Below are 22,031 nucleotides of genomic sequence, written 5' to 3' on the forward strand. Positions count from 1 at the left end.
AAACATCGGGTTTGTTCAGTGCCATTTTTGGTTGCACGCTTTACTACGTTTTTTACTATTCAGTGATGTTTTTGTCGAGGTTGCTTAGCTTCGCAGATGCCGGGCTTATGCAGTACTGTTCCTTTCGCTCGGTTTAATTGTTACACGCTTGTTTTCTTGGTTTGTAATGTTCAGTGATATGTTCCCCTTGTTTTGCTTTTAGTTCGAACACCCATATTCTTGTAACTTGTGCAATTACCTTGGACTTATGTTGTCATGCGCGTGCTGTTGCATGGTTTCCCCTCTTCCCATGGTAGCCCTGAAACAAGTTCCAGGTCGGGGGCTTATTGAGTGTTGGTGACAAAGACTGTATGTTTTAGACTGACTTGCATTTTTTCCCCTGAGCCATATGCAATATTGAAGAAAACTGGGGGTAACTTTTTATTATTTTTTCATAGTGAAAGCTTGTCCGTGAACATGAATGTCTCAGTTTGTTTTCTGTTTGTTTGTTTTCAAAATTCTGCGCTTTCAATCTTGAAATCTCTGCCCGTCTTCATTTAATTGTCTTGTCTCAGTTTAGATTATTCGTAAAACAAACGACTGACCGCGACGAAGTATTTAGGCCAAGGAGCTAGGAAAACACTACGGATCTTACACTACGTACCATCTGCCTCTCTGTGGAAGTGCTGGCCAAAAGTATCGGAGGCGTCACTCTACGCGCTTGCTGCTTTACTCCCCTGGAAAATGTTGAACACGGGGTAAGAATTGGACTATTTATATACTTCTGTTCAACTTTTTTCCCAGTTTAAGTTCATTCATCCCTAATCTGTTTGTTTATTTTAGAAAATTAGCCGGTAAAACGATTTTTATAACCGGCGCAAGCCGTGGAATTGGGAAAGCCATTGCACTAAAAGCGGCCAGAGATGGTGCGAACATTGTTATTGCCGCTAAAACCACCGAACCTCATCCTAAACTACCAGGAACTATATACACTGCAGCGAAAGAAGGTAAAATTAACGTTTAGCTTTGAGGAAACTAGACCACAAGCTCTAATGTATACTGTAAGACTTCGAATGTTCATGAATGACTTGCGCTAGTTGATGTGACTTCAATGTGCGTCGTGACTGTGGGAGATCAAAGTTCCTAGTAACTTCATGCATGCCGCCGAAACCAGTTAATATGAACTTGTCATCGACTTCCTGGAGAGGAGAAATTTTTTCCTGCACAGCTGGCTGTGTTAATACGACTATGTTCAGACTAACTTGGTCTCGCTGAGCACTAATGTTAACACAGCTTTTGTTCCCTTGTGCCCACACCAGAATTTGGGCACAGTGCCTGCGCCCGGTTTCAAGGTCTTGATCTTGTACTCGGGCACTAAATGGTACTTGGCTACTTGGAGCACCAGTGTCTGAGCGCAAAACTATTTTGTGCTGGTGTCCGTGCACCAGCGCTCCCGTACCAAGTGTCAGGTAAACTCAGCCTCAGTTGGAACTTATCAGAAACAAGTGTTAGGGCTATGAGAAAAGTGGAGAGGAGGAAGTTGAGCCATAACCTACCAGCATAATTTTGCAGGTCTTTTGATTGTTCCCCGTTCCATTGCCTTTTGTGTACCAGCAGCATATGATTCTTCTGGTGAATGTGAGCAACACAACCAATTAGAGAGCACCTTACAATATGAAACTTTTGAATTTTATTGCAAGCTCATTTCTTTTATGGTTTGCTTCCCCCATTTCCAGCTTATTTACTTCCTTTTTTAACCTTTTGAGAACCACAATCGCCATTAAATTTCCCATGACTTTCCCTGGTTGATATGGATGTTTTCCTGGCCTGGTTTGCTCAAAAGGTGGATAATGCTATCCACCAGATAAATCACTATCCAGCAGATAGTCTGGTTTGTTTTGTTAACACTTAGCCACTAGATAACGTTATCCAGTCTGGGGCCTGAACTGCACAATGATGCAGCAAAGGGTGAAGGGTGAGTTTTCATCAAAGTTCGTAAAGCAGCAAAGGCTTCCTAACCCTTAGTGCAAATGATAATAATGCTAAAGATTATAAAAGCAATTGTCAAATTGTCAAGGGGTCAAATTTGTTTCAAAGTTCCCTCAGTTGCTTATTCCTCTACATAACATCCAGGGATCCCCCCTCTCAAAGAAGTACAACTGTAGATGACAAGTTCCAAATACTGGTGAAGTGTTAAGAGTTATTAAAACAGAAAACAAATTACAAATAACAACAAGGGAAACAACTGTGCTTTCACAAATGTGTATGTAATTGTGTATATGTTGTAGGTGAATTTGTTCTTTATGTCAGAACGATTGCAACCTAGGGGGAGGAAGGGGGAGTCTGGGACCAAATTAGACTGTCAACAAATTTGAGTAACTTTGTAACGATTGCTTGTACGGTCTAGTATAACATTTGACGGTGATTATAACATTTTGAGGGTAACAGTGAACTTCAAAGTCAGAAATCAGGTGTGGGGCAATGATGTGAGGGGTTAGTGTTAGGGTTAGGTTAAGTTGGGGGGTTGATATGATACCCTGCCAGGGTAGGGTAGGGTTAGAAACTGAGGGGTGTGGGTGGTGTGGATTTAATTCTTGTTAAGAACCTTCCAAAAAGGGGGGAAAAACTAGTTTCAAAAAATTAATCTAGGTTGAAACAAATTACAGCTGTAATCTAGATTGAAATCATTCTAACCTAAAGAACAAATTGACCTACACCATACACATTTCAAATGAGTGTTCAGTATTTCCATTATTGGCATTATTAATGTTTAGGAAACCTCTTAATTTGGTCCATGTCGTGTGTTTTTTCTACTAGGTACATGTAACTCAACTAGTACAACTGTTGTAGGGAGAAAACAAGACAGTGCTGTAATTGTTCTTTTGAATTTTTGTGCTTATAAATAGTTGAAGAGGCTGGTGGAAAGTGTCTTCCCTGTGCAGTGGACATTCGTGATGAAGGTGCTGTAACCGAGGCAGTGCAAAAGGCTGTGAAGACATTTGGTGGGATCGATATACTTGTTAACAATGCTAGTGCCATAAGCTTAACAGGAACACTAGAAACACCAATGAAAAGGTGGGATTTTGATTGTAGTCAATAACAGTTCTGCTTTTAGTACAAAGTCGTTATGAGCTCCATGAGTCTTGTCTTGTGTCATAAATATATATACATAATATAAAATTGCACATTTGTAGCTGAAGTGATGTTGTGTAATGTTCCTAGTTTTGCATTGTGTATATAATTCTCAGCATTTTTTATCCCACCTTTACAACAGAGATGTTAATAATTAGTGATCTTTTAAATTATTGTGCACATTATCTTAAATGAAAGTTTTCAATTTTTTAGCAGTATAATTTTATAATACGAAATAATGTACATCGTATTACTGCATGCAATGTGACCAATAAAATCTCAGAGGGAAAGAAAAACTGGATCATGTTACTTCGCTCATTAACTCGTAGTCTAGTACTCATTTGTATCAGTATCACTGAACATTAAATTATATTATTTACTGACAACTGGTATCCTGGAAGTTTCAGTTCACTCAGGCTGCTGTTCCTGAGGTGTAAACCATTCTATGTGCCTCATCCTTCTATCATGCTTATTCCCAGCTTTATGAGCACTACAGTGTACTGTCAGAGCATTTTATTAGCCACACATAGCTGGCAAAACCATGCTATCAAACTCAATGTGTGCAAGTGTAAATCATAATACAGCAATGCATGCTTGTGGCATGAGCAAAGGTAACTCTGCATTGCATTTCCATTGGCAATGCCTATACAAAACCATTGATTCCTGGTTTAGCTGTGTGTCGCTGAGTTATGATGCACCTGGGAAGTTTGGAGAACATGCATGGAGCTAGAACTGTGCCTTAAGCAACTCTTGCACTTCCTTAAGTGCAGGTCAATTATTGGTAATTGACCCTTATAAACTTACTGTGGCTATCAATGAATTATGGTTGAACCTCTCTCAAATGGCCACTGTGGAAAATTAGTCCCTGTTTTTTTTTTTTTTTTTTTGAGGTCTTTTTACATGTAGGGAAGTGTATAACTATTAGAAGGTTACAGTCATGTCTTTGCCCACTGTATAACCTGCATTCAGGCAGTTTTTTAAATATATATAAGGAGGGAGGGTATGGTCGGAGGTTACCCGCTGTATGGCAGTGGCCTTTACTGGAGGTTTGAGCACAACTACGTGGAAGTGTATTAATTAATAATATCCATGTCTGGCTGAACTTGTACAAACTCTTGTCCACTACTGTCAGAGTGCTATATGTGACTCATAAGATAATTTCTGCTACTTTTCTGTTATTTCTATTCCAGATATGACCTCATGAATAGTATCAATGCTCGAGGCACATATTTGTGGTAAGTTTCCTGTACTTAAAATTAAGTGTATACATGTAGTTGAGCTAGTTGGTCATTTATGAGTACACCAGAGAAATACTGTCAATTTTCAAAGGGACATTGTAGTATTAGTTTTGTAGCATTTATCTCTGACTGGGTTTTTCATTTCTATTTGTCAGCTCTCAAGCCTGTATTCCATATCTGAAGAATGGAAAGAACTCGCACATCTTAAACATTAGTCCACCTTTAAGCATGAAACCCCTTTGGTTCAAGAGCCATGTAGGTAGGTTACCAAATATTATTATTTTCTTCCTAATAAAGTTTTGGCATCAATATGTTTTAAAGATCAGAGCTTAGTCAGGGTATCTTGAGTTATTTTGGCCACATGCAAAATTATCTTTAAATTGAAGGAAACCTTAAAAGAGTAGTTTGCTAGGAGAGAAAAACACCAAAGAGATAATAAACCAAAAAGGAGCAAGGATGGTTTAAGATAAAAATAATTACCATGGATTACAAACAACAAACTTGAAAAATTTAGTCTTAACTTTTCAAGATGCATAAGGCACTGTGACATAGCTCAAAGTGATGTAGCTTTAAGTGTGCAGGGCAAGTGTAAATAATACAGTTTGGATTGTCAATGCACTCTTATTGCTTATAAGTACACTCTATGCGGTCTGATTGCCTCTGATTTGCCTTGTAAAAAGCTACCAATGCTTTATCAATCTTAACGGTAGTCACACCAGCCAAGTGATGATGCTTGTGGTTATTGCTGACTTTAATCAGATGCCTTCATTCTGAGAAGGAATTTGAACCAGAGTTTTTATGTTATTATGGTTTGAAATCTTGGTGGTTACTCTCTCCTGTGGGTACCCATTGTAAAATCAAACCAAGAGAAATATCCGCCCAATATTCACGACAAGTGTCTAGAGAACAGGCACTCTGTAATAATGGTGGATACAGCAATTTGAACTGATGCAGTCTTTAGTAATCTGATGGCTGGTGGTATTACTGGTATATGTGTTAAGTATTATGGTGCCAATCAGCTGCATAATTTTGTGGCTCAAATGCACCATCAATGTGCAAGGAAAGTTGTGTCCAATGGCCTGGGGCTAGTGGATTTTGCATTTGGGTTAGTGCATTCTGTCATTTGCCTGCCCAATGGCCAGCCAAGTAAAGGGTTTTTTGTGTGTGGAAAATCTTAGCAGAAATTCACATTACAGACTGAAGTACTGTTAGTAAGAGGTAGATTATTGTAATTATCTTTTTAAATTAAATTTTTATCTGTTTTAACATGTTTTGTATTTTTTAGCAACCCTTGTAAATTTACATCTTTTTATAGTTTTGGGATTAGTTTTTATTATTATGATGTAAAGTGCACTTGATAATTTCATGGAAAGTCGCCCTGTAGAAAGTTATAACTATTAAAAATTTTTTAAATGGTTAAAATTAAAATTCTTAATTAACAATCATGTCATTAAGAATTTTTTAAGGAGCTAGACTAAGTGAGAATGGCTTTTGGGATAGAATATCCCAGGTACAGTATACCCTTAAGCCGAGCTTGAAAATTGCTTTTCTTTGCACCCTGACCATGTAACTGGCTTGTTTTTAGCATACACTATGGCCAAATATGGAATGTCCATGTGTGTCCTTGGTATGGCAGAAGAATTCAAGGATGATGGAATTGCAGTTAATGCCCTGTGGCCCAAAACAGGTAGGATACTTCACTTACTTGCTTACAATCTGTGTACTTATATATCTTTCTGTTTGACGATTAGCCTGGTACTTTGTAGCTTTGGAGTCTGGAGCTCAAGCCTCATCTCTATATGGACTAGAACGTTTGTCATCTTTTTTTTTTTTAGATCCCTGAGCTTGCATAAATGTTAAAAAGGACAAACAAACAAATGAATGCCCTCAACAAACAAAGAAATGCACTACCCACCCACTTTCTCACACAGACTCAAAAAATGTAACCAAACTCAATCATCAGAATACCTAGCAATTGTATATTATTTCCAGCATGCAAAGAAAGTCAAGTCTGATAACCCTTGTCTGATAGCCCTGCAGGGCTTGTGTATTTTGCTATCCTACTAGTGGATTCTGCCCTTTGCTTGCCCAACACGCAAGTGACAGTTAAGTACATTCAAATTACAGAAGCACAGTGTATTGTAACCAATTATGCTTGCAAGAAAATTTTGGAGGGACTAGTGAGAACTACTTTTAGGCCAGCACATCATAGTTTATACAGCTCACCTAAAGAGAAAGGTGACAAAAATCATTAATCCTGGGATTAAATGCATGGATTGTTTGATTCAATACATGTAGCTATTGCTACAGCTGCGATGGAGATGCTTGGAGGAAAAGAAGCTCTGGCTTCCAGCCGTACAGATCAAATCATGGCTGATGCTGCGTATGTTGTAATGACACGGGACAGTCGGGCCAGGACAGGGGAATTTCTTATTGATGAGGATGTCCTCAAGGAAGTAGGAGTGACTGACTTTGAGCAGTATTCTTGTGTCCCAGGTATGCTTGACTCAGCGATGGGGTCTGAGCTGGGCAGAAATGAGCTGGGCAGAAATGAAGGGAGGTGGAGTGGTGTAAGAGGATAGTCATAATGGGTAACTGATCTGGACGTCCCAAGCCTTTTTACATCTTTTTTTTGAAGGGGGGGGGGGGTTACTCCCATTTATCTCATATATTTATAAGCTATGTGGGTGTGTGCCGCTGTGAAGGGTATGGTTTTCAGGCAGTTTATTCTGGGATAGGGTATAGAAATCAGACATTTTGGTCTAGAGTAGTGTATAGTTAATTTTATCGGAAAAGAGGCCTGTTTATATTAAATAATTTAGTCTAGAGCAGGGTCCTTTACTTGGGGTTCTGTAATAGCAATTAGAAAATAGCCCAAAGAAATTATGTGTGCTGATTGGTTTAAAATCATGTTTCTATTTAACAATAAGATTATTAGCTCGAGATTTCTATCGCGCGATAGTTGACGAAGGCGCAGCCCGAGTCAATTATCACGCATAGAAACTGAGAGCGAATAATCTAATTGTTTCAATACAAATCTACTAGTCGTTCGAAACTTTATCTAAATCCTCTTCAGAGGCACTTCGAAAACGCAAAGAAGCGGCCGCCAGTTCTTATTGCAACCACCTCTTGCAAAGTGAGGGGGTTCGTCGTTACGGGTAGTCAAATTGCAAACCGTGATTGTTTTTTGACTGTGTTAAAGAGAGTGGTTGATCCTACCCTATCCCAACGAAAAGAACCGCTGATCACAGGTTATTTGCACGTAGTCACGCAATGCATCACGTTAAATCACATGAGTGACACGAGCTGTATGCGTTACATCCACAGGAAGCAAACTCATACCAGACTTTTTCTTGGACGTCGAGGACTCGTCTGCTCAAGAGATGATCGGCGCACACAAGAAGAGCACGGAGAGTGCCGCTCAAGGGAGTCAGGTAGAGGGAGTTGCAGGATTGTTCGACACGATCAAAAGCCTTTGTAATGAAGAACTCGTTAAGAGCGTCAATGGAGTTTTCGAATTTCATTTGGAAGGGAAAGAGCCTGGAGTGTGGTATCTTGATCTCAAGAACAATTCAGGTAAAAAACGATTCTCCAACGCTTCGGTTGCTATACAATGTGATTTACAAACAACCATTGTGGACTAGAGCTTTCCTTGTCATCCAACAGGTCAACCTATTGTAGCTTTGTAGTTGCGTAACACAGCAAGTCTGTCCACAGACTCTACTTCTCTTGAGTTCATCGAAATCGCAAGCAAAAGTATTGACCGTAGGGGATTTGAAAAAGTCCGAACGCAAGAGGGTGGCGAAAATAAACCTGTCTTAGGACAGACTAAACACAGTGTAGATATGTGTGGCGATAGTATTTAACAGTTCGAAACATAGAAAAGAAATCGTCGATAAGAACGTCGATTTTCCTGTGTGCTAGTTGTGTTTCCGTAGCGTTTTAGGGCTGTTTCAAAGCGATTCCAGCGAGTTTTAGTTCCATTGTTTGCCTCAAATTATGAGTAAAATTGCGTTGCTCGTGACCCCATCGTGATAATGTTCGTCGGAGCATAACGTGTTCATGTTTTTTGTGTTCTCAACAGGAAGCAGCGGCAGTGGTTCTTATCCGGGGGGTGGAGCTAGCTGTACCATGACTTTGGACTCGGATGATTTTGTGGCGTTGTTCAAGGGTCAGTTGAATCCAACTCAGGCATTCATGGCAGGAAAGCTCAAGATTAAAGGCGACATGATGGTGGCTATGAAACTGGAGAAGCTCATGGGACAGATGAAATCCAAACTATAACCAACACGAGAATGCGTGACTCCTCTCTTGTGACCTTAAGTGTCACGCAAAGTCGGAAATCGTGATTGCAAAATATTGGAAGAACTTCAGAAGATTCTTCTTTAGGTATATATATTTTTAAGATGAACATACTTTCGTCTGTCGTTTATATTCTTTCAAAGGTGATCTGCTAAAGTGTAAGAATTTAATTCATCGCCGTGCATTGCACATCACTTTTCGCGTCAGTTTATGAGATGGTATAGGGAAGATAGAACTTGGTCATTGAAATTTTTTTGAACACAAAGAGGACGCTGAACTTGACATGTAACGTTAGGAAACGTTATTGTGAAATTGGGACTTCATTTCTATGAAGACAAGTTATTAAAGCTCTACTGAAAATGGTAATGGAAATTGCTGATTAATTACGGCTGTTGTTTTGTCCTCTTGTTTTGTTCTCTTGTTCTCTACAAGGCAACCTCTCTTGCACCGGCATTACCCCAGACTACTCTTCTGGCGGGATGAGGCGGGGCTTTTGCAGGTATGAGAAATGCAAACCACCACTTGAATGACCCCACTTGAACTGCAACGCAGAGGGAACTCTGCGAAGGAAAACGAATGAATTTGGTTGTTCAGTACTTCTATTCCTTATCGCCACTTTTCACAAAGGTAAATTTGAAAAGCGAGAAATTTGCAATCGATCTCGAGGCTTGTCGGGCCTTTTAAGTTAGAACAGGTATGTAAGACTTTCTCCAGCCCTCACTATAGAGCATTTTCACGTGCCATCATGTCATCAATGCAGGTATTTGCAAACAATGAAATTTCTTTTCTCTGGTAAATGTTTTTTTTTTTTTTGGTATGTAAACATTTCATATTCAAATTTTGGAACACCACTAATAAGGCGGCCGTGGAAGCGTTCCACACCCGGGAGGGGGAGCACTGTATGGTCCCCGAAATGATCCCCAACCCTAAAATGATTCCCAAATCGACCCCGTAATGATCTTCATTTTTTTTCGCGTCGACCCCAAAATTCACGAAAATCATGAATCCACATCTACACCAGAAAATGTCTGCCTACAGAGAGACAGCTGCGAAACTGGAAAATGGCTGCGGATAATAAAGAGTACGTGACTGTTCTATTTAACAATTAGACCCGTGGCCCTTGAGGGCGAAGGGTCTAATTGTTTTAGTATCACCCGGCTAGTCGGACAGAAAAGGCAATGATAAAGTTAGCAAATGCAAGTTGAAGAAATATTTATCTGGGAATAAAACGAAAGAAAGCGTCACGCTCGATTACGCCAATTTCGCTACTCGAGGACTATTACTAATAGTCCTCTAGTAGCGTAGCCAATCAAAATGCAGGACTTGCATTAGTCCACTAGTTGGGTGATACTAATCACCGATATGAGCAAAGCTTTTAATTCGCTGCACCCTGCACCGCTAATGTTAAGTATACGACTTTTCGAAATATCACTGAATCTTTTGCGGTCCTTTCTTGAGCGTAGAAGAAACAGATCGTCAAACTACAAGTAATATTTGCAAGAAAACGAGCTGTAAGGTTGGGTTCTTACTGAGACTAGGTAATTTAATCCCATGGTCTGCAAAGTTACAGCTGTACAGGTCTAATATTTTGCCCCACCTAACATATTGTAATATTGTATAGCACTTTTACCAATCCTCCGATAAGAAGAAAAGGGAACTTGAAGAATTCAAGAGCGTGCACTCAGGGCAGTCTTTAAATCTAAATCGGAGACCTACAGTGAGCTACTAACAAGAGCAGGTCTACAAAGTCTGTGCCAACAACGGTTATACAAAACATCGCCAGTTTCTTGTACAAAGTAATTACGGACTTGTGCCCACGTATATAACAGAACTATTCAATACTGCCCCGAAACGATATAATCTCAGGAACGCTGATTTTAATATTCCAGGTTTTCGCACAGTGCATTATGGAGAACATTCCTTACGATTGTTTGGGCCCCATCTTTGGAACAAATTAGGCCATAATGGTCGAAGAAGCGTAATGTTAAGAGTTATAAGAATAGTGTTAAGAGCAAAGACCTAACACTCGTAACAGATAATTGTAACAAATGTGACATATGCTGCTAAGCCGCTATAAAGTTTACATTTTATATATATTTGATAGCTTTTAAGTTCTTATATCATGCTAAGTTCACGTACTTATTTATTTATTTATTTAATAAAGTTTTCCCGAATTAAATCAGTGTAAATAAAGGTAATTTTATGTGGCTAAGATATAGTTTTAATGTGTAAATAGTGTCCCCAAGTTTTTTTAAAGCTAAATACCCTTTGACACCTGGGCAAGACACTTTACTCTCACATTGCCTACCCCGACCCAGGTGTATAAATGGGTACCGTGGATTAGCATCCCATCCAGGGGGAAGTAGAAATACTCCTAGTCGCTTCATGCTACAGAAACCGGGATAAGCTCCGGTCTGATGGGCCACTTGGCTCGTATGCAGGCTTTACCTTTGCCTACCCTTTGACACTTAAATGAAGTCTTTCATTCATTAATTTATTCATTCAAAGGCAGTGTCCTAAGGACTTGTCGACCATTGTGGATCATCCTAAAATGAAGTGACACATTTGTTAAACTGCATGTAGAGGGGTAAGAAATTCATCACCCTTAATCTTCCCATTTTTAAATCCCTACTAGCTTGAATTTCACCCCCAAAATCCCGAAACTGTGCGACCCCAGTCTAGGAACTCCATTGAAAATGTAACCCCAGTGAAGTCAATCCAGTCGTGAAAATGCGACCCCATCCACGCTTCATCCCCACTAGCTTATTACTAAGAAATACAGTGGATAAAAGTTCTTTGTGCCATGATAAACGAAATGAACTAAAGTGATCGAGGACTTACAATTGAGGGCTCAGAGGCCTGGGTTACTTTTAGTTTGCTACTTACTATGCGGTAATTAAGACCTTCACGCAATCTATACTCGTTAGCGGATGAGGATTGCATGACACCATTACCGTCAGTCGGTCACGATCACTACATGGACGGGAGACTACGTACACTTGCGGAAAATCGTCCTAGTTTCTGTCTGTCATTGCAGCGGCGTGTATGTGGTAACACGTGAGGTTTTCTTTTAATTTCCCGTGACTAGTCGGTTAGCTAAAGAAAAAGATACCCCTGATAATTCTGTACCGTTTTCTGAACAAGGAGGCGGAGTTAAGATACTAGACTACTTGCTAACCGAGTTCGAGGGCCGCATTGTAAGTTACAGACCGAATTTTTTCCCCATCGATTTATGGCCCAAACGCGAAGCGCGCGGGCCGTAAATCGAAGGGGGGAAAAACGAGTATCCGTAACTTACAGTACGGACATGCGAGAAAACGAGGTTGGTAAGATATTTGTGATATCTCTACTGAGTGTCTGGCTGGTTCGGAAACGATTTCTATTCGCACAGAACGGCTTCAAATTTCTGACGCACCTCGAAAGCAAAACAAGTCAATTTGAAATCGTTGTTAAGCGACTCTCAAGTCGATAGCAGGTTTTAACACACAATTTCAGAAGTAAAAGAAGGTTTTAAACTTTTACTTGTTCTAAAAGTTAAGAACACTTGGCGATAAATCACGAAACATTTTGGCAACAAAAACAGATTTAAATTTTAGGGGAGTACGTAATATACCAATCACAGCACGCGTACTAACTGAATATATAATAAAAATCGACGTAAACAGTTGTTGAAAAGGTATGGTAGTTATTCATTTTTGTCAGCCCAGTCCAATCATTCTGATTTATTTCTTACTGTATAGTTAAAGTCGATATAAACAGTTGTCGAAAAGGTATGATAGCTATTTATTTTTTTCAGCCCAGTTCAATCATTCTAGTTTTTATGCTACAAAATATGCGTTAGAAAATTACTTATAATTAGAACAATCTAAATACTTGGAGACCTCCACCTACACACTGTTTAGTTCGCTGTACAGTCGCAAGTTACGCTTAGTCCGTAGATTGTTTCTTAGAATTTCTTGCTAAGATAAGTCTTGGTTAGAGCAGTGTCAGACGTAAAAATTGTTCTGTTAACGCACAGTCAGAAACATTCGACATATCAAGGCCAGTCCGTAGAAAGGAGACCATTTTCCAGCGTTCCTCGCAAGTCGGTTATACACAGAGTGAAAGATGTCTTTTGTAGTTGTCATAGACAAGGCAAGAGTCTGTGTGTGTCCTTTATAATTAACTTTACGAAAGAATTGTATCAGCACTGATTGAAACGTTTTCAGTCGGTTGTTGTTGTTAATTAACTTGTCTTTTCACAATCATTTCAGCTCTATTCAACAGCGGGTAGTACGTAAGTTCATTGGTTTCGATCAAGTTCGTCAGTTTTCTATAAAACAGCACCAGTCCAAACATTGGAGTTATTGCACAGTGCAGCAGTAGATAATCTTTTGTATCACAGAGCTCAGGGATGCCTAGTACATTCGTCAGCAGCCACAATCAACCCAGCAAAAGCGCAAGCCATGATAATAAGCCCCACAATAACAGATACAACCGAAGCCATATTTGTATTCTCCCTCGGAATCAGACTTCTGATGGGAACCGTACTACAATAAAAGACCCTGTTGGGCGACGAGCATGCAGGCAGATTTTTGTTCAGTGAGTGGCCGTGCCGGGTCAAGCAGAGTTCCATGAGGCGAGAAACAATCTTCCTTGTAGATTTCTCCCCCAAAGCGTGACCTCATAGTGTAATTATGTTCGTTTAAGATCAATTAAGTTTGACACCTGTCACTTGTTGGGTTCAGCAGGTACTTGACACACCCAAACATGCAAGCAATAATCTCTCTGCGTGGTTCAATTTGATCTTCAGTTTTTATTTACATATAATTTACTCCAACCTCGAAGGAAAAGATTGAATTTTCTTCTCTTCATAAGGTTTTACTGTTACAGTAAAATAAAATGTCCTGGCTAGCCAGTAAGTTAAAAACTGAATAACACCAGTTTGTTGGCCCAATTATGTTGAGTAATTATCACCTATTACAGGTTGAAGTCACGCTTTGTTCCAGGTCAGTGGATTGGCGGCCAGTTGATTTTTTCAAGAACGATTTCTATAACTACTTTCCTTGCAATAACAACAAATCAAGCTCTCGAAGTTTGAAGATTTTAGATTTTCGAAATGTGGCATGCTCCAGTGCACTTTCAAGATTCGAAACACATCAAACATGTTATGGTCAAGACTTCAGACTTTTTGCAGTAAAGATACTCAAGCAATGAACACTTGATAAATCTTTTTTGGTGGCGTTTTTTTCTTGTTGACCAAAGGTTGACGAGAGCTCTTCGTATAATGTAAAAGATCACCATTTTTAGTTTAAAATTAAACATGCTAATACGTTTGTTGATATGAAGAACCCTCATTCTACAATCAGCAAAAAGGGCAACAATTAAAATATCAAGAGTTCATGGTTCGAGTGTCCTTAGTGTTTAGCCGAAAGCGGAGTTTTACTAAGAATCTTAAGATTTGATAAGGAAGTTATTCTTGTTAAATTATCCGTGTATCTTCGAGTAATTCATTTTGACTGGAAAAATAAATACTAATTAGTTTATGTTCAGCCCCCCTAATTTTTGTTTTCGGTGAAAAAAAAGTTGAATTTTACGCAAACTGACGGGAGAGAACATGGATGATGACGAGCCTTATTTCTAAGGTATTAAAATATAGATAGGACCCTGTGCACGGTCTGATTTGTCAAAAACCCATGTTTTATCAGAGTATAAAACAGAGAAAAAGCATGTTGCATGGTTTTTCGCTACATTAACTATGGTCAACATTTTTGTTAGGGATGGCGAAAAACATTTCTTTGAAGAAATCTGTGATGGAGTTCTCTGCAAAGCAGCAGAAAGTCTTGAAGACGAGGGATGTAGCAGTTTAGTGGTATTAAATTGCGTCAGTTTGTCGATCTGTGTGCTATGTTGTTTCTACTCGCGGCGTGTAAAATTTATATCACAAAGCAAATGTAGAGGCCTAACCAGTGTATTACACTGTGATAAAACACTTCAGACATTTGAGAAAACTCGGGAAATGGAGAAAACACTCGCCTGCGGCTCTTGTTTTCTACATTTCCCTCGTGTTCTCAAATGCCCGTCGTGTTTTATCACAGTGTAGTACATGGCTTAGGCTTCTTTATTTGTTAAATCCATCTCAAGTTATATACATTTTTAGATCACTCGATCCTGGTTTCGAAAATCCCAGGAGGGTCTAAAAAATAACAGCTTATTAAGCAGTTTTTATGCGACTTTGTATCCTGCACGAAAACATTCACCGAGTATGTATCACACAACGAGCGTGGAAGCAGTATCCTCGGAGGAACTGGGTACCATGTCAGAAGATAGCTTAGATGAGCTACCTTAAGAATAAGGCCTACATGGGCGATGAAGTCTGTTACCCTTCATCTCCTTCATGTCCAGTCGAAGGACTCTCTCCTTCCCGCTCTACATTGGAGTTGAACAGGAGAAGACAGTCCAGGATAACTTCCATACCCATGCTCCGAACGCCGTTATCATTCACAAAAGTTTTTTCCACGAGGCTTCAATGCTTCAAGGTATTGAAAAGTGTCACATTTCTTTATTCTTCCACAGTTAACAAATTCTGCAACTCGTTGTGAACAGTATTTCTTAATCTGGTGGCCTTGTTTACAAAATCATGAGACTGAAGAAACTTCCTGACATTACTTACTTGAACGTGACAGTGTTTTACCTCTTGATTTTTAACAACACAATTTTTTAAACTTCAGGATCAACCAACAACAAACTTTTATTTACAACAATTCTCAAAACTCGTGCCACACTGTGTCAGAGGATCAATGAAGTCATGCCGGATAGCTCATCAACTGTACATTCTGTCAGTTGGGAAAGGATGTTTGTACACACCACTGTACTTAGCTAATGCTCCTGCACCGGCCAGAATTGGTGTCATAATACACCCTATACCCCAGCTACTTCCTAGAAACGAAACAAGAGGAAAAACACACATGAACTAAATTAATTCAGACATACCACTGACTATTATAATGAGGTTCGTACAGGGGTATTCACGTGATGCGTGATTAGCTGATTTTATTTTAAGTGAAACTTGAATTTAGGAAATTATTCTTCGTGATCCGTGACCTGAAGGTTTTGCGTGACCCGTGAAGAACCTGAATTATTAACCGATATTCGTGATTTTACCACTCTATTCTACATGATTTTGAGACGCAAGTCCTCCGAATGGTTAGAGTCGTCTATCGAGAGTGACCGGCTTTGCAATATGGAGCCTTAACGCTATTTTGCTTTCTTCAAACACTCTTTCTAGTGTAAGAACAGGTCATTAAAAAAGGATCTTACTTGCTTATTTTCGTGATTCGGGAAAACGAATTTTTTATGTCTGTGATCCTTTATTTTTTCCGTTCGTGAACCGTGCCAGAGACCCCCCACCCCTGTGCGACCCTCTATAACTGCTATTCAAGGGAAATATTGTAAAATAAACATTTGCAAATGAGCTGACAAGAATCAACTCTAATGAAGGGTACATTACAAGAGTGTTCCTCTGATAAGACATAATTCACTGCCTATTACATTTTGAAGTACACTCTTCTGTGAGGACCATACGTTAAGGAAAGATTGGCTGTATAGGGCAACGTGGGAACATTTTTTCCTTCAGTAAATCCGAGTCTTAGAAGCAGGACTGAAGGGGTGTGGGGTTGGGGCAGGGCGATTTTAAAGTAGTTGAACTAAGTGCCTGTTTGAATGAGTTTGACACTTTTTCTAATAGGCTTGATTACCAGCTGCTGTTTCAGAAAAGAGCCCGCGCTCCTCTCCCAAACTCCCTTCTTGGAGAGGAACTGAAATCAGTGTTTACAGCTTTATCTCTGCTTTTCTGCTTCTCTATCAAATGCTTTATTTTTCTGCATACCTATAAATGTACATGTACTCTGTAGATGCATTTTAACAACAGTGAACAAAGCATGGTGCTAAAAGAATTAGCAGGGCTGTTAATTACAGCTGAGTATGTTTGATGGACCCTTGATGTTACAGGTGAACTGGCCTGTAGTTGATACAGTTTACCCATAAAGTAGCAAGTTTGCTACGGCTGTGAAGATCAAGGCTACAGGTGAATTCAAACTTAATGAAAGCCCTGATTAGTGTTTTAGATGTACTAGATGTTCAGAAACTGTATACACTACACTGTCTTAACATTATACCACTAGCATGAGATTGCAGAGGCAACTTACTAGCCAGTCCCATAAACACTGCACTTGCAGCACCACCTATTGCCCAGTTTGTTGGGTCATCCGTTTCTCTTATTGAAGCAGCAGTGCATGTTGTTAATGCAAATGCCGTTACCGTTCCACCTGAAAAAAACAACAACAACAACAAAAGTTTTGGGTTTGAACAAACTGTATCCAGCCATAAATTTATCACACTGACTGCTCCCAGCTTCTTGTCAAGTCTCAATTGACGTACCACCAAGGGATATCAAATTATATGGCCGCTCCATACTGGGCACAGTAAATTTGTGCACAACATTTTACTTTCCATGAATATCTGAAGTTTGGGATAACGCACATACCTAAAACTTGGAGAAGTGTATTTCTTTATTGGGTGACAATAAAAATGCTCTAGACACTCTATGGGCACTATTAATAATGGTTATCAGGCAAACATTATCAGGCAGTTACTTTGGTTTTCGTTTTGGTTTTTCTGTGCTTTGAGATTGGGAGGCACGGTGGCCTCGTGGTTAGTGCATCTGACTCTGGATTGAGCGGTTCGGGTTTGAGCCCTGACAAGGGACATTATGTACATGTTCTTAGGCAAGACACCCAGGTGTATATATGGGTACTGACAAATTTAATGCTGGGGGTAACCCTGCAATAGTCTAGCATCCCACCCAGGAGGGAGTAGAAATACTCCTAGTTGCTTCATGCTACAGAAACTGGGATAGGCTCCGGCCTGATGAGCCACTTGGCTTGTAAGCAGACTTAACCTTACGGTTTGAGATTGGCTGTATAGTCTAATTGATTTGGTTTTGGTTTATGACACTCAATAAATTGTAAATTGAAAAGCACTCTGGGATAATGAATGCATGATATGCAAAAACGACTTGCAAGAAAATCTTACGCCTTATGAATGGGATAGCCTGGGTAGGGTGCTGAGTGAAAAATTATCATTACTAACATTACAAGAACATGTACAGTGTATGTCAGCATACCAAGAAAGAGAGAGTGGTTCTTCATCTTAATAAAGGACTGCAGGATAAGTGGTGTTGGCTCAGGATCAGGGATTTTCAAGGCAGAATAAGCAGCACCGGTAAAAACTCCTGAAATTCAAAATCACAGTAAAATGAGTTTCATCACTAATGCTCAATTACCTCTTCTGTAGTCAAAAAAAATCGTGCACATCAAATTATAAAAAAATATTGCTGTGAGTTGATTTTTAAATGGAAAAGGTTGGAAATTCCAAGTTATCTACATGTACATGTTCTACCTCAAAACACCATGAATTCATGAACTTTTTCAGAGGTTCACATTGAAGCGATTCAGCTGTTTATGAGAAAAAAATTCCTTTACTGTTCTTTTTCAGGTAGTATGAATAAATACTTTTAACTGTTTGTAAACTGTTAGCCTAAGCACTTTGAATTTTATTTTATTTTATTGGTCATACTCAGTCTGATAAATATCTTGATCTTGAGAATTGGTCATTAAGACCAGAATGGAAACCTGTTTCACTTTAATTGTGAGTGAGATTTAGATTTAAAAATTTGAAGTTTAAAAAGCCAGATTCATGGAGGTGACGCAATTATTCTGAGAATAGTCTGTTTTTAATCTGTGAAGTCTCAAAGGTCATCAACTATCTCATGCAAAGATCACATTCCTTCGTCCCTAGATCTGCCCCTGCAGAGATACTCGTTCTGATTTTCTTTAGGGGAGGGGGGCAGCTGTGACACAGGTTACAAGACAACAGTTATCTTTCTGATTATGTCTTGGCAAATTTTATAATGATCAAACCCATTGATGCCAATTGGAAATTGATGACCAACATACAAAATGTGGTTCAACACAACTGTATATGGAGAATCGATTGCTTCATTTGTTCAAACTTAATATTCTCTGATTCTGATATCAACTAAGTTTACATATGGCAGTTTCAATATAGTTATCAAAACTTATAAACCTTAGCTTAAGCTTAGCTTGGCAGGCGAATATTTTAACATGATTTGGCGAGCTGGAGAAAATAAACATTACAGTTGAATTTTATCATTTAGCGCCACAAAGTAAATGAGCAAGTTTAAACACTGAGTTTATTGAAGTGCATCGTTAACTCGCCAAAAGCAAATTCTACAACAGTACAAGAATACTTGGATTTTTGTACAACCTTCGATGCACACAGTACAAGACATCCAGAACACAGTACTTACCAACCATCGCCGCTTTAACGCCAAGAGTGACAGATTTTTGAACACAGTCATGACCGTCGAGTTCATCCATCCATGGTTCGTCAAATTTAGGACGATGAGGCATTTTTCGTCCGCAAAACAGTTCAAATCCTGGACTTTCTGAAACTGAGGGCCTTTTGACTGGGTAACCGGGCAAAGTCTGGTCACTTAGGACCTTGGTAACCACGCAAAAATTATGTACACACAAATATTGAAGGAGTTTTCAAAAGTTTAGTAGTTTTATCAGAATTTTATAGCTAAATTTCTGGTGACATGGAAAACGAGAGACGTTCTTCTCAAGACCATAGCCACTCACTAGAACTTGAGTGCACAATGCCTGAAATAAAACCACTTAAACAAAGGCAACCCCAGTTTACTTGGCTCGGTGTTGACTTTGCCTGTTTGCTTGCAGTTGGTTTGGCTTGCCTCTTATTTAAGCTGGTCGCTGTTCCATTTCGCCGAGGGTTTTACTGTGACGATGACAGCATTAACAAGCCTTATAAAGACAGTACTGTGCCATCGTCGGTGTTGTATTCCGTTGGCTTCGCGTTGGCTTATCTGGTCATTTCAGTCACTGAATGGTGCAACGAGCGAAATGACAAGAGATCTGGAAAACGTTGCGAGGGTGTGCCCTTCAAGATTGGTCCGTTGCAGCTGAATTCTCTGCTTGTTCGGCTGTGTAGCTTGTTCGTTTCCTTTGCTTTTGGAGGCCTCACCACGATTTTTGTCACTGATATTGGAAAATACACTGTGGGAAGGCTAAGGCCTCACTTTCTCTCAATCTGCAAAGCGCCATCTTTCGTGTTCATGAACTGTAGTCATACGTACATCTTGGATGATGTCTGTACAGGTGATCCTAGTCTTTTGAGAGAGGGAAGATTGTCATTCCCGTCAGGACATGCTTCATTTTCAGGTACTAATTCCAGTAAAGTTTTGATCAGTTGTAAAAGTGAAACCTCTGTAGTATGATAGAGGAAGGGAGGTGGGCCTTATGAAGATGGATTATGTGTACTAAAGGCATCCAGTTCCACGTTCGAGTATTGATTGATACTATCCATCAATATCATTGATTGACATCTCCACTGACATCGATCAACACTCTGTCGACACTTGATCAACAGCCGGTCAATAGTTCGGTGTCGAGGGTATCAATTGACACTTGACCACGGATGTCTTTGGTACACTTTTTTCCATGAAGATAGGGTTTTTGTTGCTCAAATATTAGTGGGGGATTTATCTTTATCTAAATCCTGTTCACAGACACCACGATAGTGAGTAGCGTAGCCAATCAGAGAATAGCATTCATGATAGGATGCAAGTAGATTTACTGGTATACTAAAACTCGATAGAAACACAGAACTAGCACAAGCTGTTGAGAAGACGTAATGATGTTGCGAGCAAAGAGAATTGACATTTTGATGATCAAAGTAAACAAGTTGTTTTCTTTTTTTTGTCACAAAAATTTGCAGAAGTGGAAGTTTGGGAGAACTCAAAAAGGCTGTGGAAACTCTCAATAGAAACACAGCACATTATTATTATTATTATTATTATTATTATATTATTATTATTATTTTTATTATTAATTTTCTTGAAATAAGGTGCAATTATGATTATTAACTTTTCTTTTTTTTGCATTGCAGCATATGCTGTGACATTCACAGTTTTGTACATGGAAGCCATGATCCACTTTCCTCAGAGCAAGTTTCTCAAGTTTTTTCTTCAACTGTTGGTGGTTCAGCTGGGTGTCCTGTGCTCACTGTCTCGTGTCAGTGATTACAAGCATCACTGGAGTGACGTCCTTGCAGGTCTGTTGTTGGGTGTACTTATTGCTGTGCTGATAACTGACCGTGTACTACAAATTTTTCAGAGAGACAGGAACAGTAAAACAGTTTCTGAAAATGTAGTCTAATGAAGATTACCATGGTCAAACAATGTAACAGACCTTTTTACCAGTTCCTTTCTTATTTCACAAAACACTATAAATTATTATTATTATAATTATAATAGTGAAATATATGGAAAAAAACCTCGATACACCAAAACCTCATTATAGCAAACATATTTTGCCAGTCCCCTGGCCCTTCATTACATCAAGGTTCCACCGTTCTATCAGCCATTTGAGAGTGCAGTGGCCAGAGGGTGTTCACATAGTTACAACATTTTCTGATTTCTTTGATATTTCGATGAAGATTTAAAAATATTTCGTGATAATTCAATTCCCAATAACACTTGTCTAATGAAAAGAAATTGACTGTTATGCCACTTAGAAACCTCAAACTTTTAAATGAACTGAGGAGTGTGTGTGCACAATTGCAAAGTTGAAATAACTCAGAAAAGAATAAATAATTCAGTCTATGCAATTTTACTGAAGTATGAAGTTTAATACTGTATTGAGAAATGATTGGAAATTGTTATTTTAAAGGAAATTTAGTTATAATTATACTAGAAACAATCAGATTATTCACTCGAGATTCCTATGAGATGATAGTTGCTTTGGCTGAGGTATGCAGTGGATGGATACATGTATGTCCTCACTAAATATTGGCAGCATTAATTTTCTTCTTTTCCAAAGTTTTGGAAAGAGAATTGGAAAAATTAGTGGATAATATGATATTCCTGGGAATATTACGGGATGGTGTAAATGACTTTGAAACCTTTGCACAACCTTAAAACCCAAAAATTGTTCAGGGGATAGGAATCTTGAGCTTTCTATCTTATTGTTAATTCTAAGTCTAGAAGAAGGGAACTGTAGACATTCTATTTTTAGTTTATATATAAGTAATACTTCAAGATCAGCAATAATAATACTATGCTGAAGTCAGCATTTGTATTTATTTAACTTATGACATATTATAAATACATAAACAATTTGGTAAATAATGTACCATATAGCACTTGTTTGTGCAGTATGAGCAACCCTTATTTCATGAAGGGTTTCATTTCACTTCTTCTTTACTCAGTAGTTTTGAGATGTCCAGTTACTGACAGCTTTA

General features: G+C 39.0%; 3 protein-coding genes and 1 non-coding gene across 4 annotated transcripts; 3 read left to right on the forward strand and 1 right to left on the reverse strand.

The window, feature by feature from the left end:
* Window positions 1-584: 584 nt before the first annotated feature.
* LOC110043656 (hydroxysteroid dehydrogenase-like protein 2) lies at window positions 585-9,017 on the forward strand. Its single transcript, XM_089286584.1, has 9 exons — window positions 585-737; window positions 823-986; window positions 2,886-3,054; window positions 4,302-4,346; window positions 4,505-4,608; window positions 5,935-6,036; window positions 6,648-6,845; window positions 7,677-7,925; window positions 8,434-9,017. Exons 1-9 carry the CDS (start codon window positions 724-726, stop codon window positions 8,631-8,633), a joined length of 1,245 nt encoding a protein of 414 aa, XP_089142710.1. The 5' UTR covers window positions 585-723; the 3' UTR covers window positions 8,634-9,017.
* On the forward strand, window positions 5,068-5,323 carry LOC149113943 (small nucleolar RNA U85). The gene has a single exon (XR_016206637.1). It is a non-coding gene; the product is annotated as a small nucleolar RNA U85 (small nucleolar RNA).
* Window positions 9,018-15,172: 6,155 nt separating the features above from the next.
* Window positions 15,173-19,197, reverse strand: LOC110044028 (NADH dehydrogenase [ubiquinone] 1 alpha subcomplex subunit 11-like). Its single transcript, XM_089286586.1, has 4 exons — window positions 19,021-19,197; window positions 17,815-17,922; window positions 16,838-16,957; window positions 15,173-15,569 (listed from the first exon to the last, which is right to left on the reverse strand). The coding sequence occupies exons 1-4, from the start codon at window positions 19,121-19,123 to the stop codon at window positions 15,454-15,456; spliced, it is 447 nt and encodes a 148-aa protein (XP_089142712.1). The 5' UTR covers window positions 19,124-19,197; the 3' UTR covers window positions 15,173-15,453.
* Window positions 19,198-19,222: 25 nt separating this feature from the next.
* LOC110044020 (phospholipid phosphatase 1-like) lies at window positions 19,223-21,922 on the forward strand. Its single transcript, XM_020749538.2, has 2 exons — window positions 19,223-19,951; window positions 20,679-21,922. The coding sequence occupies exons 1-2, from the start codon at window positions 19,312-19,314 to the stop codon at window positions 20,945-20,947; spliced, it is 909 nt and encodes a 302-aa protein (XP_020605197.2). The 5' UTR covers window positions 19,223-19,311; the 3' UTR covers window positions 20,948-21,922.
* Window positions 21,923-22,031: the final 109 nt, after the last annotated feature.

This window comes from Orbicella faveolata, unplaced genomic scaffold (genome assembly GCF_042242905.1).
Source record: "Orbicella faveolata isolate gen_17 unplaced genomic scaffold, um_ofav_v1 contig_14, whole genome shotgun sequence".
Lineage (NCBI taxonomy): Eukaryota > Metazoa > Cnidaria > Anthozoa > Scleractinia > Merulinidae > Orbicella > Orbicella faveolata.

Excerpts from the sequence above, each read along its gene's own strand:
- LOC110044028 (XM_089286586.1), bottom strand. The coding sequence starts at position 19,123 with ATGCCTCATCGTCCTAAATTTGACGAACCATGGATGGATGAACTCGAC. Across the intron at positions 17,923-19,020 it reads CGTTAAAGCGGCGATGGTTG|GAGTTTTTACCGGTGCTGCT; the intron begins GTAAGTACTGTG and ends TTTGAATTTCAG. Across the intron at positions 15,570-16,837 it reads AGTGTTTATGGGACTGGCTA|GAAGTAGCTGGGGTATAGGG; the intron begins GTAAGTTGCCTC and ends TTTCGTTTCTAG.
- LOC110043656 (XM_089286584.1), top strand. Across the intron at positions 3,055-4,301 it reads CTAGAAACACCAATGAAAAG|ATATGACCTCATGAATAGTA; the intron begins GTGGGATTTTGA and ends TTTCTATTCCAG. Across the intron at positions 4,609-5,934 it reads TTGGTTCAAGAGCCATGTAG|CATACACTATGGCCAAATAT; the intron begins GTAGGTTACCAA and ends GCTTGTTTTTAG.
- LOC110044020 (XM_020749538.2), top strand. The coding sequence starts at position 19,312 with ATGGAAAACGAGAGACGTTCTTCTCAAGACCATAGCCACTCACTAGAA. Across the intron at positions 19,952-20,678 it reads AGGACATGCTTCATTTTCAG|CATATGCTGTGACATTCACA; the intron begins GTACTAATTCCA and ends TTTGCATTGCAG.